Here is a 14,820-nt window from a genome sequence, read left to right as displayed (position 1 = left end):
GGTTCTGGGTTTGTTGTTTTCAGTTCTTCTTGGTTCTGGGTTTGTTGTTTTCAGTTCTTGGTTCTGGGTTTGTTGTTCTGTTCAGGTCTTCTTGGTTCTGGGTTTGTTGTGTTCAGGTCTTCTTGGTTCTGGGTTTGTTGTGTTCAGGTCTTCTTGGTTCTGGGTTTGTTGTGTTCAGGTCTTCTTGGTTCTGGGTTTGTTGTTTTCAGTTCTTGGTTCTGGGTTTGTCAGGTCTTCTTGGTTCTGGGTTTGTTGTTTTCAGTTCTTGGTTTTGGGTTTGTTGTTTTCACTTCTTGGTTCTGGGTTTGTTGTTTTCAGTTCTTGGTTCTGGGTTTGTCAGGTCTTCTTGGTTCTGGGTTTGTTGTTTTCAGTTCTTCTTGGTTCTGTGTTTGTTGTTTTCAGTTCTTGGTTCTGGGTTTGTTGTGTTCAGGTCTTCTTGGTTCTGGGTTTGTTGTGTTCAGGTCTTCTTGGTTCTGGGTTTGTTGTGTTCAGGTCTTCTTGGTTCTGGGTTTGATGTGTTCAGGTCTTCTTGGTTCTGGGTTTGTTGTGTTCAGGTCTTCTTGGTTCTGGGTTTATTGTGTTCACGTCTTCTTGGTTCTGGGTTTGTTGACTGTACTGTAGAGAACAGAGGGATCCTCCTCAGCTGCTTGTACCACCGTGGACCTGGAGAAAGAAACAGACGTTAAACTGAATGTCCCAAATGGCACCCTACTCCCTTTTTGCATGCACTACTTTCGACCAGTAGTGAACTAAATAGGGAATAGGGTGCCATTTTGGAATGCAAGCAGAACAGTTACTCAAAACCATCATCACATCACATCACTCCTTCATTATAGACATGTCATAGTAACTGTCTTGAGATGTAAATTGTTGAGTTTAGTTTCAGGAAATTCCATTTGGCCTGAAGAATACTACTGGAACCTTTTAGACATTGAAACTGCAACTTTTCAAAATGTTCACTGTCACACCATAGTATGCACCTAGAGTTCACCATAGAGTTCAATGAAATGTCATTTGATATGAATATTTCTCCTTCAACCCTCAGATAGTGATGGAGGGAGTTATCAGGGAGCAATGAGGGGTCACTAGGGGTCAACTGTTTGGTTATTTTAATGGCATCATTGTCCTCTCCTCCAATAAGCAGCAGCATATGAATGGCCTTGATGCTGTCTGTGTTCACATGTTCAAAATAGAAGACTCTATGTTGTTGTAATGGCAGAATATGCTCACCAGGTGGCAGCACTGGGAAGGTTGAAATTCAAAGCAGCGTACTGGACATCCTCATCCTCTTTCTGGGGTTGAGGCAGCTGGACGGTGGAGTAGAGAGGCACTTCCTGGTTTTTGGAGCGAGAGTGAACATCACTGGCATAGTGAACATCATCCTGGTCGACGGTGGCCGCTGTCTGTGCTGCAGTAGGGGTGAAGGCCATGCCTGAGATGTTGTCATACACTGGACTAGAGTCTCCCTGATGGAGAGAGAGAACAGACAACATAAATAGACCTGGGGACAGACAGCATGAAGTGTGGAAATGTCCCACAAAGCAATAAAGACAATCCTACATCTATTTCAACAGACTCACCTGTCCATTGCCTGCCGTGTGTCTTGTGTCAGAGGTGGTTTTGAAGACCTTCTTCCTGTTTTGTAAATGAATGAGTGAATGAATATATTAACAAAGTAATGAAGATAATAAAGTGAAATAATCTTTAAAATATGCATTTTCACTCACCTGAACCACATGAGTCCAGAGAGACATGAAGCCAGTATGACACCCAGAACAATCACTATGATTCCTACAGCTGCAGTTAGAACTGAGGTTTGTTTCTCTAAAATATAATATAGATGATACGAGTACAGGTTATTATGAAGTGAAAACGAATACAGCAAAACAGGACATTAATGTAATACTTGTATATAGAAGCCCATGTATAGTTAAAAACCAATATGTAATAAGGCCAACTAGAAGAAGATTACCATGAAAAACAATTAGTTATTGAACATCATTTTGTATCTAAGATGTAACTTTACCTGCTACAATGATCATCAGAGCTGTAGAGTTATTAGATCCTCTTCCATTCTGGGCCTCACAGTAATATTCTCCTCTGTCCTCAGAGATGATGTTAGTGATGCTGTAACTCTGTCCTGATGCTTTTGGTGAGGCTACGTTCTTCTTGTACCAGGTGTATTTGTCCACAGGTGGGTTGGCATCACTGCTGCAGGTCAGAGTCACTGAACTGCCCTCCACTAGTTCACCAGAGGGACTGACTGACACTGAGGTGTTCCATGGACCATCTGGTGTAAAATAAATTGTATTTATTTATAGCAACATTTGTGTTTAGTTGAAATAATTTATAAATTATAATAAATTATTAATTCAGAGCAAAAGAAAATGTGAAACAGAATCACAATAAATAATGATGACATTGTGGTAATGCACATTCAGGGAAATGGATGAGTCACGATCGTGTGGAGAGACGGACCAAGGCGCAGCATGATTGGAGTTCTACATCTTTATTTTTAGTGAAACTTAAAATAAACCAAGAAACTAACAACGACGACAGTACTGAGGTGCAACATGAACTCACTCAAAAACAACATCCCACAAAGCAGGTGGGATAAAGGGCTTCCTAAATATGATCCCCAATTAGAGGCAACGATGACCAGCTGCCTCTAATTGGGAACCGCACAAACCAGCCACATAGAAAATAAATGACTAGAACTCCCCCCTAGTCACGCTCTGACCTAAACACCATAGAGAACCGAGGGCTCTCTATGGTCAGGGAGTGACAGGATGTTACACACTAAAATATGTATTGATAGATATATTTATGTGTAAAACAATCTATTCTAAATTCAACTATCAACATTGTCAGTATATCAAACTGGACATTAAAATCCCCAATGTACTTACATGTGACAATGAGAGTCTCTTCAGCAGAGGGGAGATCCTCATGTCCTTCTACAGAACAGGAGTATCTGCCTGTATCCTCACTGCTGACTGAGAACAGGATATAGAAAGGAGAGTAGGTGTTGCTGTTTGGTATAGACTGTCCATTCTTATACCAACTGTAGGCTGTGATGGGGTCCAGTGTACAGTTGGTTCTACATCTCAGTGTGACTCTCTCCCCCTCTGACACAGATGTAGGATCCATCTCCAACACAACATCTGGAGTAAAAGGAACCACATCATTATTCTCCTCCTATATATGTCCTCTTATGTGAAATATCATATTTTTTTTTCCCCTGTTACATAACACTGCAGTGTCTGCATGACTGCCCTTAAATAAGGTAATTACGGTCATTAATTTGATATATTTAGACAGGACAGTCAACTCTGTAATAATTTCCACTGTTTTCCAGGAAGTCCTGGGTTCCTTAGAATCAATAAAACAGATTAAAACACAACATTCTCATTAGCATACATACAAACAACACTCACATTACAGTTATCTAGATATGTGTCATAGATGTGAGATGAGTGACAGATTACCTGTGACAGTCAGAGAGACAGGTGAGCCAGAAAACTTTCCTCCAGATGTTATGAATCTGAACCTGAACCCTGCAGAGTCATTCAATCTCAGGTGTGTGATTCTCAGGGTACAGTCACTCTCCTTATCCCCAAGGTACTCTATATGACCCTCATACCCTGGCACTGAGCTCAGATCTTCAGCCTCCAGACCAGACCATTTAGTAAACCAGAAAGCTTGTTTGATCTCATGGTAACTGGGATATGTGTAAGAGCAGGATATGTCCACTGTTGACCCCTTCAAGGCACAGATCTTCTGATGGGTGTAAGTCACACTCCAACACTTCTGACCTGAAATACAAGACAATATAACACCTTTATAAAATTCTTAATTACAATATCTACTGTATTCACTTATGCTGTTACGTTCCCCAGCAAGAAAACCTCAAATATAACCAAAACAAAAGTGGGAATTAATAAGAGTCACTGACAAAGACAAAAATGAGACCAGTGGGCTCTGAAAGACACTCATGGGGGAGTCCATTGAAAATGTACTATCAACAACAACTGGAACAAAAAGACATGAGCTTCCACAACATTTTGTTATAGGACAAGGTGGAAGCAAACGGGACGACAGCTTGCTTCTGGCATCAAAAAACACAAACAAGAATCAGACACTGAAAGTAGCAGGAACAGAGAAAGAAATAGAGACCTAATCAGAGGGGGAAGAGAGAACAGGTGTGAAAGAGTGAATGAGCTAGTTAGAGGAGATGTAGAACAGCTGAAGAATGAGAGACAGAGAAGGTAACCTAAAAAGACCAGCAGAGAGAGAGTGAAGAGAAAGGACAGGAACAGACATAACAAGACATGACAGTACCCCCCACTCACCGAGCGCCTCCTGGCGCACTCGAGGAGGAAACCTGGCGGCAACGGAGGAAATCATCGATCAGCGAACGGTCCAGCACGTCCCGAGAGGGAACCCAACTCCTCTCCTCAGGACCGACCCTCCCAATCCACTAGGTACTGATGACCACACGGCCCGAGGGCGCATGTCCAAAATCTTACGAACCCTGTAGATGGGTGCGCCTCGACAAGGATGGGGGGAACGATCACGCGAAAACGGGCTTAACACATGGAGACATGGAAGACCGGGTGAACGCGACGAAGATAGCGCTGGAGAAGAAGTCGCACTGCGACAGGATTAATGACCTGGGGGAAATACGGAACGGACCAATGAACCGGGGGCCAACTTGCAAAGCTGTCTTAAGGGGAAGGTTCTGAGTGGAGAGCCATACTCTCTGACCGCAACAATATCTAGGACTCTTGGTCCTACGCTATTACGGCCCTCACAGTCTGCGCCCTATTACGGCAAAGTGCCGACCTGACCCCCTTCCAGGTGCGCTTTGGACAAAAGCCTGAGCGGAGGGGACGCATGACTCGGCGAGCTGAGATGAGAACAGCGGAGGCTGGTACCCGAGGCTACACTGAAAAGGGGATAGACCGGTAGCAGACGAGGGAAGCGAGTTGTGGGCGTACTCTGCCCAGGGGAGCTGTTCTGACCAAGACGCAGGGTTACGAAAAGAAAGACTGCGTAAATGCGACCAACAGTCTGATTGGCCCGTGCTTGACCGTTAGACTGGGGATGAAAGCCGGACGAGAGACTGACGGAAGCCCCAATCAAACGGCAAAACTCCCTCCAAAATTGAGACGTGAACTGCGGGCCTCTGTCGGAAACGACGTCAGACGGAAGGCCATGAATTCCGGAAAACATTCTCGATAATGATCTGAGCCGTCTCCTTAGCAGAAGGGAGCTTATCGAGAGGAATGAAATGAGCCGCCTTAGAGAATCTATCGACAACCGTAAGAATAACTGTCTTCCCGCTGATGAAGGCAGTCCGGTGATAAAATCTAAAGCGATGTGAGACCATGGTCGAGGGGAATGGGAAGCGGTCTGAGACGGCCAGGAGGAGAGTTCCCAGATTTAGTCTGCGCGCAGACCGAACAAGCGGCGACAAATCGACGCGCGTCACGTTCCCGAGTGGGCCACCAGAAACGCTGGCGAATGGAAGCGAGCGGCATTCAGGCCGGCTAACTTGGCAGAGTGGGCCCACTGAAGAACGGCCGGACGAGTAGGAACGGGAACGAACAGAAGGTTCCTAGGACAAGCTCGCGGCGACGGAGTGTGAGCGAGTGCTTGCACCTGCCTCGACAGTCAACCCGACAACACGCCCGTCAGGGAGAATCCCCTCGGGTCGGTGGAGACCTCAGAAGAACTGAAGAGACGAGATAAAGCATCAGGCTTGGTGTTTTTTGAGCCCGGATGATAAGAAATAACAAACCAAACGAGCGAAAAACAGAGCCCAACGAGCCTGACGCGCATTAAGTCGTTTGGCTGAACGGATGTACTCAAGGTTCCTATGGTCAGTCCAAACGACAAAAGGAACGGTCGCCCTCCAACCACTGTCGCCATTCGCCTAGGGCTAAGCGGATGGCGAGCAGTTCGCGATTACCAACATCATAGTTACGTTTGACGGCGATAAGCGATGAGAGAAAAACGCGCAAGGATGGACCTTGCCGTCAGAGAGAGAGCGCTGAGAAAGAATGGCTCCCACGCCCACCTCTGACGCGTCAACCTCAACAACAAACTGGCTAGAGATGTCAGGTGTAACAAGAATAGGAGCGGATGTAAAACGATTCTTAAGAAGATCAAAAGCTCCCTGGGCGGAAACGGACCACTTAAAGCACGTCTTAACAGAAGTAAGGGCTGTGAGGGGAGCTGCCACCTGACCGAAATTACGGATGAAACACATAGAAATTAGCGAAGCCCAGAAAGCGCTGCAGCTCGACGCGTGACTTAGGAACGGGCCAATCAATGACAGCCTGGACCTTAGCGGGATCCATCTTAATGCCCTCAGCGGAAATAACGGAACCGAGAAAAGGGACAGAGGCGGCATGAAAAATGCACTTCTCAGCCTTCACATAAAGACAGTTCTCCAAAAGGCGCTGGAGGACCTCCACGTGCTGAACATGAATCGAGAGAGACGGGAAAAAATCAGGATATCGTCCATGTAAACGTGTTCAGCATGTCTCTCAGGACGTCGTTAACTAGTTCCTGAAAGACAGCTGGAGCGTTAACGAGGCCGAAAGGAAGAACCCGGTATTCAAAGTGCCCTAACGGAGTGTTGCCGTCTTCCACTGTGCCATCCCTGATGCGCACGAGATGGTAGGCGTTACGAAGGTCCACCTGGTGAAAAACCTGGCTCCCTGCAGGATCTCGAAGGCTGAAGACATAAGAGGAAGCGGATAACGATTCTTAGCTGTTATGTCATTCAGCCCTCGATAATCCACGCATGGGCGCAGGGACCCGTCCTTCTTCTGAACAAAACCCCGCCCGGCGGGAGAGGAGGAGGAGACAATGGTACCGGCGTTGGAGCGAAACCGACAAATAATCCTCGAGAGCCTTACGTTCGGGAGCCGACAGAGAGTATAATCTACCCCGAGGGAGTAGTTCCCGGAAGGAGATCAATACTACAGTCATACGACCGGTGTGGAGGGAGAGAAGTGGCCTTGGAACGACTGAACACCGTGCGCAGATCGTGATAATTTCCGGCACCCCTGTCAAATCCAGGCTTCCTGTGAAGTTTAGCAGACATTAAACAGGTTACATGACAAGAAACATTCCAGGATAGGATAGTATTACTAGACCAATTAATAGAAGGGTTATGGCGCACTAGCCAGGATGACCCAAAACAACAGGTGTAAAAGGTGAACGAAAAATTAAAAAAGAAATGGTTTCGCTGATTACCAGAGACAGTGAGGGTTAAAGGCAGCGTCTCACGCTGAATCTTGGGGAGAGAACTAATCTAAAGCGAACAAGGCCGTGGGCTCCCTAACTGTCTGAGAGGAATGTCATGTTCCCGAGCCCAGGTCTCGTCCATAAACAGCCCTCCGCCCCAGAGTCTATCAAGGCACTGCAGGAAAGCAGATGAACCGGGCCAGCGGAGATGGACCGGAAAGTAGTGCGTGATCCAGAAGGAGAGGCCTGAGTAGTTGCGCTACCAGTAACTGATGAGCTCTGGCTTTTACTGGACATGAGGTGACAAAATGACCAGCTGAGCCGCAGTAGAGACAGAGGCGAGATTCTCCTTCCTTCTCCTTGGCCGAGATGCGGATACCCCCAGCTGCATAGGCTCAGCATCCGAGCCGGCGGAGGAGGGTGGCAGTGATGCGGCAGGTGGCAGTGATGTGGAGAGGGGAGCAGCGGAGAACGCGAGCTCCTTTCCACGAGCTGGCGACGAAGATCAAACCGTCGCTCTATGCGAATAGCGAGAGCTATTAAGGAGTCCAGACTGGAAGGAACCTCCCGGGAGAGGATCTGTCCTTAACCTCGACGAGGAGACCCTCCAGAAAACGAGCGAGCAAAGCCGGCTCGTTCCAGTCACTTGAGGCAGCGAGAGTGCGAAACTCAATAGAATAATCCGTTATGGATCGATTCCCCTGACATAGGGAAGACAGGGCCCTGGAAGCCTCCTCCCCAAAAACAGAACGGTCAAAAACCCGTTCATCTCCTCCTTAAAGTCTTGATACTGGTTAATACACTCAGCCCTCGCCTCCCAGACTGCCGTGTACTCACGCGCCCGTCCGGTAAGGAGAGAAATGACGTATGCGCTCCTGGAGTAAGTGTTGGGCTGGAGAGAGAACACCACATCACACTGAGTGAGGAATGAGCGGCACTCAGTGGGCTCCCCAGAGTAACACGGCGGGTTGTTGATCCTGGGCTCCGGAGACTCGGAAACCCTGGAAGTGGGCGGTGGATCGAGGTGGAGTTGGTGAACCTGTCTTGTGAGGTCGGAGACTTGGACGGCCAGGGTCTCAACGGCATGTCGAGCAGCAGACAATTCCTCCTCGTGTCTGCCTAGCATCGCTCCCTGGATCTCGACGGCGGAGTGAAAAGGGTCCGGAGCCGCTGGGTCCATTCTTGGTCTGATTCTTCTGTTATGTACTTGAGTGAAGACCCAAAAGCGGTTTTAACAGAAAACAGAGTTCTTTAATGAAAAACAGGAATGGCATAAATCCTCTTCCAACGTAGTCAATGGAACAAAAAGAACGTATTTTAATGCAGGATGCACCTGCCAGGCAGACTCCGACAGGATAGGACAAGGTGGAAGCAAACGGGACGACAGCTTGCTTCTGGCATCAAAAAACACAAACAAGAATCAGACACTGAAAGTAGCAGGAACAGAGAAAGAAATAGAGACCTAATCAGAGGGGGAAGAGAGAACAGGTGTGAAAGAGTGAATGAGCTAGTTAGAGGAGATGTAGAACAGCTGAAGAATGAGAGACAGAGAAGGTAACCTAAAAAGACCAGCAGAGAGAGAGAGTGAAGAGAAAGGACAGGAACAGACATAACAAGACATGACACATTTACCCAAGAAGAGGCAAACAAAATAAAACCCCCAGTTGTAACACATTCTGACTAATGAGTGACACCAATCAGGGCACCTCACCTCCAAGTATCATTGAAAACAACAAAACAACAATGTTTAAATCATATGCTGTGAAAGTAACCAGGAAGTGACTATCAGCTTTGTAGTTTATAAACTTTTCATGGGTCTTCAGTGCTCAAAAACAGACGTGCAATGGTGTACAAGCACAACAACGTAATGAAATGTATTTTGTAGAAGTAAATTCATCCATTGACTGCATTTTCATGAATTTGATTATACACTGCTCAAAAAATAAATGGAACACTAAAATAACACATCCTAGATCTGAATGAATGAATTATTCTTATTAAATACTTTTTTCTTTACATAGTTGAATGTGCTGACAACAAAATCACACAAAAATTATCAATGGAAATCAAATTTATCAACCCATGGAGGTCTGGATTTGGAGTCACACTCAAAATTAGTGGAAAACCACACTACAGGCTGATCCAACTTTGATGTAATGTCCTTAAAACAAGTCAAAATGAGTCTCAGTAGTGTGTGTGGCCTCCACGTGCCTGTATGACCTGGGCATGCTTCTGATGAGGTCGCGGATGGTCTCCTGAGGGACCTCCTCCCAGACCTGGACTAAAGCATCCGCCAACTCCTGGACAGTCTGTGGTGCAACGTGGCGTTGGTGGATGGAGCGAGACATGATGTCCCAGATGTGCTCAATTGGATTCAGGTCTGGGGAACGGGCGGGCTAAGTCCATAGCATCAATGTCTTCCTCTTGCAGGAACTGCTGACACACTCCAGCCACATGAGGTCTAGCATTGTCTTGCATTAGGAGGAACCCAGGGCCAACCGCACCAGCATATGGATAAACAAGGGGTCTGAGGATCTCATCTCGGTACCTAATGGCAGTCAGGCTTCCTCTGGCAAGCACATGGAGGGCTGTGCGGCCCCAAAGAAATGCCACCCCACACCATGACTGACCCACCGCCAAACCGGTCATGCTGGAGGATGTTGCAGGAAGCAGAACGTTCTCCACGGTGTCTCCAGACTCTGTCACGTCTGTCACGTGCTCAGTGTGAACCTGCTTTCATCTGTGAAGAGCACAGGGCACCGGTGGTGAATTTGCCAATCTTGGTGTTATCTGGCAAATGCCAAACGTCCTGCACAGTGTTGGGCTGGAAGCACAACCCCACCTGTGGACGTCGGGCCCTTACCACCCTTACAGAGTCTGTTTCTGACCGTTTGAGCAGACACATGCACATTTGTGGCCTGCTGGAGGTCATTTTGCAGGGCTCTGGCAGTGCTCCTCCTGCTCCTCCTTGCACAAAGGCGGAGGTAGCGGTCCTGCTGCTGGGTTGTTGCCCTCCTACGGCCTCCTCCACGTCTCCTGATGTACTGGCCTGTCTCCTGGTAGTGCCTACATGCTCTGGACACTAGGCTGACAGACACAGCAAACCTTCTTGCCACAGCTTGCATTGATGTGCCATCCTGGATGAGTTGAAATACCTGAGCCACTTGTGTGGGTTGTAGACTCAGTCTCATGCTACCACTAGAGTGAAAGCACCGCCAGCATTCAAAAGTGACCAAAAAATCAGCCAGGGAGCATAGGAACTGAGAAGTGGTCTGTGGTCACCACCTGCAAAACCACTCCTTTATTGGGGGTGTCTTGCTAATTGCCTATAATTTCCACCTGTTCTCTATTCCATTTGCACAACAGCATGTGAAATTTATTGTGTTGCTTCCTAAGTGGACAGTTTGATTTCACAGAAGTGTGATTGACTTGGAGTTACATTGTGTTGTTTAAGTGTTCCCTTAATTTTTTTGAGCAGTGTATATCTTGAAGCCCATTCAACACTGCGTGGCAAAGCATACAGAACTAAAGCAGAAGTGGACATCACATTCACAGCAAATTCAATAATGATCGTCTGACGACCTGAAACAAATGTTGTATGTAAAAGTCCACACTTACACACTGCAGGAGAGAGGAGATCCTCATGGCCTTTTACAGCACAGGAGTAACTGTCTGCATCACTAAAGGAGTCTGAGTACAGGCTGGAAGTGTCCTCCTTTACTTTGTGTCCGTTCTTGTACCAGATGTAGGTGGGGTTGTCAGTCAGAGTACAGGTGGTGATACAGGTCAGTGTCCTTTCCTGCCTCTGTGGCAGGAGTCACCTTCACCTGCAGGTCTGAATACAAGTCAATGACAATAACATCATTAAACCAATACTGTATTATGGATAAAACATGTATAATGAAACATCTAATAGAAATGTATGTATTAACATGATCCTGTATGTATAAACATGATCCAGTGTTACCTGTGACAGTCAGAGTTGTTCCAGGGAAGCTGTGTCCCCATCTTGATGTCTGTGTGTTGAATATGAACTTGTACTCAGCAGAGTCCTCCTCTCTCAGATCTGTGATTCTCAGGGTGGTAGCAGTCTTTCTTCTTATCTCCAACATACTCCACACGACCTGCATACCCTGGGTCTGTGGTTAGGTCCTCAGGCATCAACTCATCCCTCCACCTGTCACTCTGTTTGGGACTAAACCAGAGTGATGATTTGACTGTATCATCACCACTTCTATAAGTACAGGATATATCCACTGTTGACCCCTTCAAGGCACAGATTGTCCTCTTGGTGTAAGTCACTCTGTTGCAGTCCTGACCCTGAACACCTAGACATATAATGGAATCACATAAATGTACATTATACAGTATTTTCAGATATTTTCATAAAAGCCCCATCAAATTATACAGTGAGACCAAAAGGACGTGTACAAACATTCTGTATACTTGCTGTATTAGATTCATATTAGATTCACACTCACACACTGCAGGAGAATGAGATCCATGGCCTTTTACAGCACAGGAATAACTGTCATCATAGTTACTGGAGACTGGGTCTTTGTACTGGGGGAGGTGCTCTCATCTAGATGTTGTCCGTTCTTGTACCAGATGTAGGTGGGGTTGTCAGTCAGAGTACAGGTGGTTCTCAAGGCCATTGTTGCATCTCCCACTACAGGTCAGTGTCTTATCCTGATGTCCACCAGTCACCTTCACCTGAAGACCTGGAGAAAAAACAATATCACTGTAAATCCCTTTATCACTGACTTATCACTCTAATACAAAGATGGAGGAAATCCTATGTTATACAGACATAAACACAAACCAAGACATTTTTCCTGAACTAAATGGAATTCAACAGTTTAATTATATTGAATGTTACTGTACCTGTGACAGACAGAGTGACTCCAGGACTTCCAGAATATTTCCCTCCTTCCTGATCTGTTAATAATCTGAACTTGTACTCAGCTGAGTCTCTCTCTCTCAGGTCTGTGATTCTCAGGGTACAGTCTTTCTTCTTATCTCCATGATAGTCCAGACGACCTGAATACTCTGGGTCCTGACCTAGATCTTTAGGTTGTACACCAGTCCCCCATTTAGTGAACCAGAAGGTTGTTGTGACTTTACCTCTGGGATATGTATAAGAACAGAACAGCTTCACTGTTGACCCCTTCAAGGTACAGATACTATGAGTGGTGTATGTCACACTCCAGCCATCCTGACCCAGTACCACTGAAACACAGTTAGATATCACAATGGTATCAGAATTAGAACAAGGTATTCTGACTCACACTTTGTTTAGGGTTTGTCCACACTTTGTTGCCATATTGGAAACCACAGATAATCATCACTCAGTGAGGCTGAAACATAACTATTTAAAGTGAAGTGGAGATGCCTAACAGAACACAAGCCAATGTAATACAAATGTCTGTAGATTGACCAACATATAAGTTATGAATGAGACCATATCTGTCACAGACCAGAGAAAGACCAAACACACTTCCTGACTGTTCTCAAGGCCATTGTTGCATCTCCCACCCTGCAGTCTTAGAAACATAAACAACAACTGACTCTATAGCTGGTGAATAACTCCACCTGATACATTGAAGTAGAAACTGTAAATGGGGTACAGCACCTCATCCTCCAATATTGTGTTGTGTTGTATTGTGCTAAACAGCTGTCTGTAAGTCAGTGCACTATTCACTGTCTACTCTGTCTACTTAAAACTGACATGATGCAACAAATAAATTCCTAATATATACAGTAGTCATCATCATCATTGTAAACAACAACAACAACAATCACCTATTGAACAGGTCTGTATTACTGTAAACACATATTTCTACATTGATTGTTCTGAAGCACACACACACACACACACACACACACACACACACACACACACACACACACACACACACACACACACACACACACAAATGATACATTACCCTCAAGTATTTGACTTATGAATAAAAACAAATAACCCAAAAACATATTTCAAGATATTGTCAAGTGTACTTACAGAGTGAAGTGAAGAGGAGAGGTCTTGTACAGTGAGTCAACTGTCTGGTAGTGAGTGAAAACCTGAAGTGTTGAAACATTATAAAAGCAGTCAGAACACAAGTAGTGGATGCAGAACTGTCCTTCCTGTTTATTAAAGACATTAACATCCACGACAACCAGACCAACACGCCAGAAAAGGGCTGTTACTGTAATAGAACAGAAATTGTGTAAAAGACATGTCTGGGCATATATTTATTTTATTAAACAAATGTGTCAATTTTCACTGTGGTCTTTTATACTACATACAGAACCATGTAAACAATGTGTTGACTAAGCTATTTATAACGTTAACATTTTAATGACCTACCTTGCCCTTCTGAGTTCTGTATATACAGGTCAAAGTTCCATGATGTTATTCAATTAGAACCCATTCCATTTAAACACCCATGACCATCACTCCTCATCGGCTGCATCAAAGTGGTACTGAAGGTTCAGTGATCTAGACTAGAGCACCAATGGGTGGTCCTGGGAACCAAACCCATAACGTTGCAGGTGCCATGTTCTACCAACTGAGCTACAGAGGAACATGTTCTGTAAAGTCTAATGTGTATATACAGATTTCTGATATGACTCGGGAGGTCTGTCAGAGGACAGACAGGAAAGGAGAACAGGGAAGTGATACTGAGTGTGTGCATTTAAACCAACAAAACCACAACCCACAGTCACTGTCTCATGTTTATACTACTCCTAAACACAACCCACCATCACTGTGTCTCATGTTAATACTACTCCTAAACACAACCCACCATCACTGTGTCTCATGTTACATACTGTGTCTCATGTTAAACACAACCCACCATCACTGTGTCTCATGTTAATACTACTCCTAAACACAACCCACCATCACTGTGTCTCATGTTAATACTACTCCTAAAGCTCTTACGAAGCATCCACCTAATCACTGTTACTTTCAGTCTTACTTTAGGTCATTTTCAAACAAGTCTCCACAACAATCTATTGCTTTCAGAGTCCTTAAAATACCATGCTAAAGTATTATATGTGTAACCACATGTATAATACTGTATCAGATTACTACGCAGAAATACATCTACAGAGTATACTGTAAATAACAGAAAAACAAAACATACATTACAATAGCATCGCCATGCACATAACAGGATACAGAAGTTCATGGAAACAAACAAATGATAAAATAAACATATTTTAAGATATCATCAAGCATACTTACAGAGTGAAGGGGAGATGTGTTGCAAGTTAACTTACTGGAAGTCTATATAAATAGACACTGAGTGTGAGGTTTGAAGTCTGGTTGACACAACATTGAAGCAGTCAGGGACAATAGAGTTGAATAGAGGGCGTACTTGCTTCAAAGCCCATTTTAGCATGACTAAAGCCATTGAATACACCATTTCAGTTGGTATACCGACTGTTATTAAACTTATGGAAGTTGAAGATATTAACTACTTTAATATGGAAATAGCCCTCAATGGTGCTGCCCATTCTGTCAGAGAAGACATCATGACAAAGATGTCAAGA

General features: G+C 45.1%; 2 protein-coding genes across 2 annotated transcripts in view; both read right to left on the bottom strand.

Annotated features, from left to right (window-relative positions):
* LOC135532030 (uncharacterized) overlaps positions 1 to 14,820 on the bottom strand; it is a 95,866-nt gene that overhangs the window by 23,035 nt on the left and 58,011 nt on the right. The gene's annotated exons all lie outside the window — the stretch shown is intronic.
* On the bottom strand, positions 83 to 11,915 carry LOC135525779 (B-cell receptor CD22-like). The gene is made up of 9 exons (XM_064953618.1): positions 11,805 to 11,915; positions 10,879 to 11,065; positions 3,489 to 3,815; positions 2,910 to 3,164; positions 2,027 to 2,290; positions 1,728 to 1,824; positions 1,581 to 1,635; positions 1,231 to 1,466; positions 83 to 663 (listed from the first exon to the last, which is right to left on the bottom strand). The coding sequence occupies exons 1-9, from the start codon at positions 11,913 to 11,915 to the stop codon at positions 582 to 584; spliced, it is 1,614 nt and encodes a 537-aa protein (XP_064809690.1). The 3' UTR covers positions 83 to 581.

This window comes from Oncorhynchus masou, chromosome 5 (assembly GCF_036934945.1).
Source record: "Oncorhynchus masou masou isolate Uvic2021 chromosome 5, UVic_Omas_1.1, whole genome shotgun sequence".
NCBI classification, from domain to species: domain Eukaryota; kingdom Metazoa; phylum Chordata; class Actinopteri; order Salmoniformes; family Salmonidae; genus Oncorhynchus; species Oncorhynchus masou.
Note: the sequence above shows the minus strand (reverse complement) of the source record. Positions and strands in the feature narration are given on the sequence as shown.

What these genes read in the sequence shown, in the direction of transcription:
- LOC135525779 (XM_064953618.1), bottom strand. Translation starts at nt 11,915, where the DNA reads ATGGCCTTGAGAACCACCTGTACTCTGACTGACAACCCCACCTACATC. An exon ending in TCTGATGATCATTGTAGCAG is followed by an intron (nt 1,825 to 2,026) that starts GTAAAGTTACAT and finishes ATTATATTTTAG; the next exon opens with AGAAACAAACCTCAGTTCTA. An exon ending in TCTGGACTCATGTGGTTCAG is followed by an intron (nt 1,636 to 1,727) that starts GTGAGTGAAAAT and finishes TTTACAAAACAG; the next exon opens with GAAGAAGGTCTTCAAAACCA.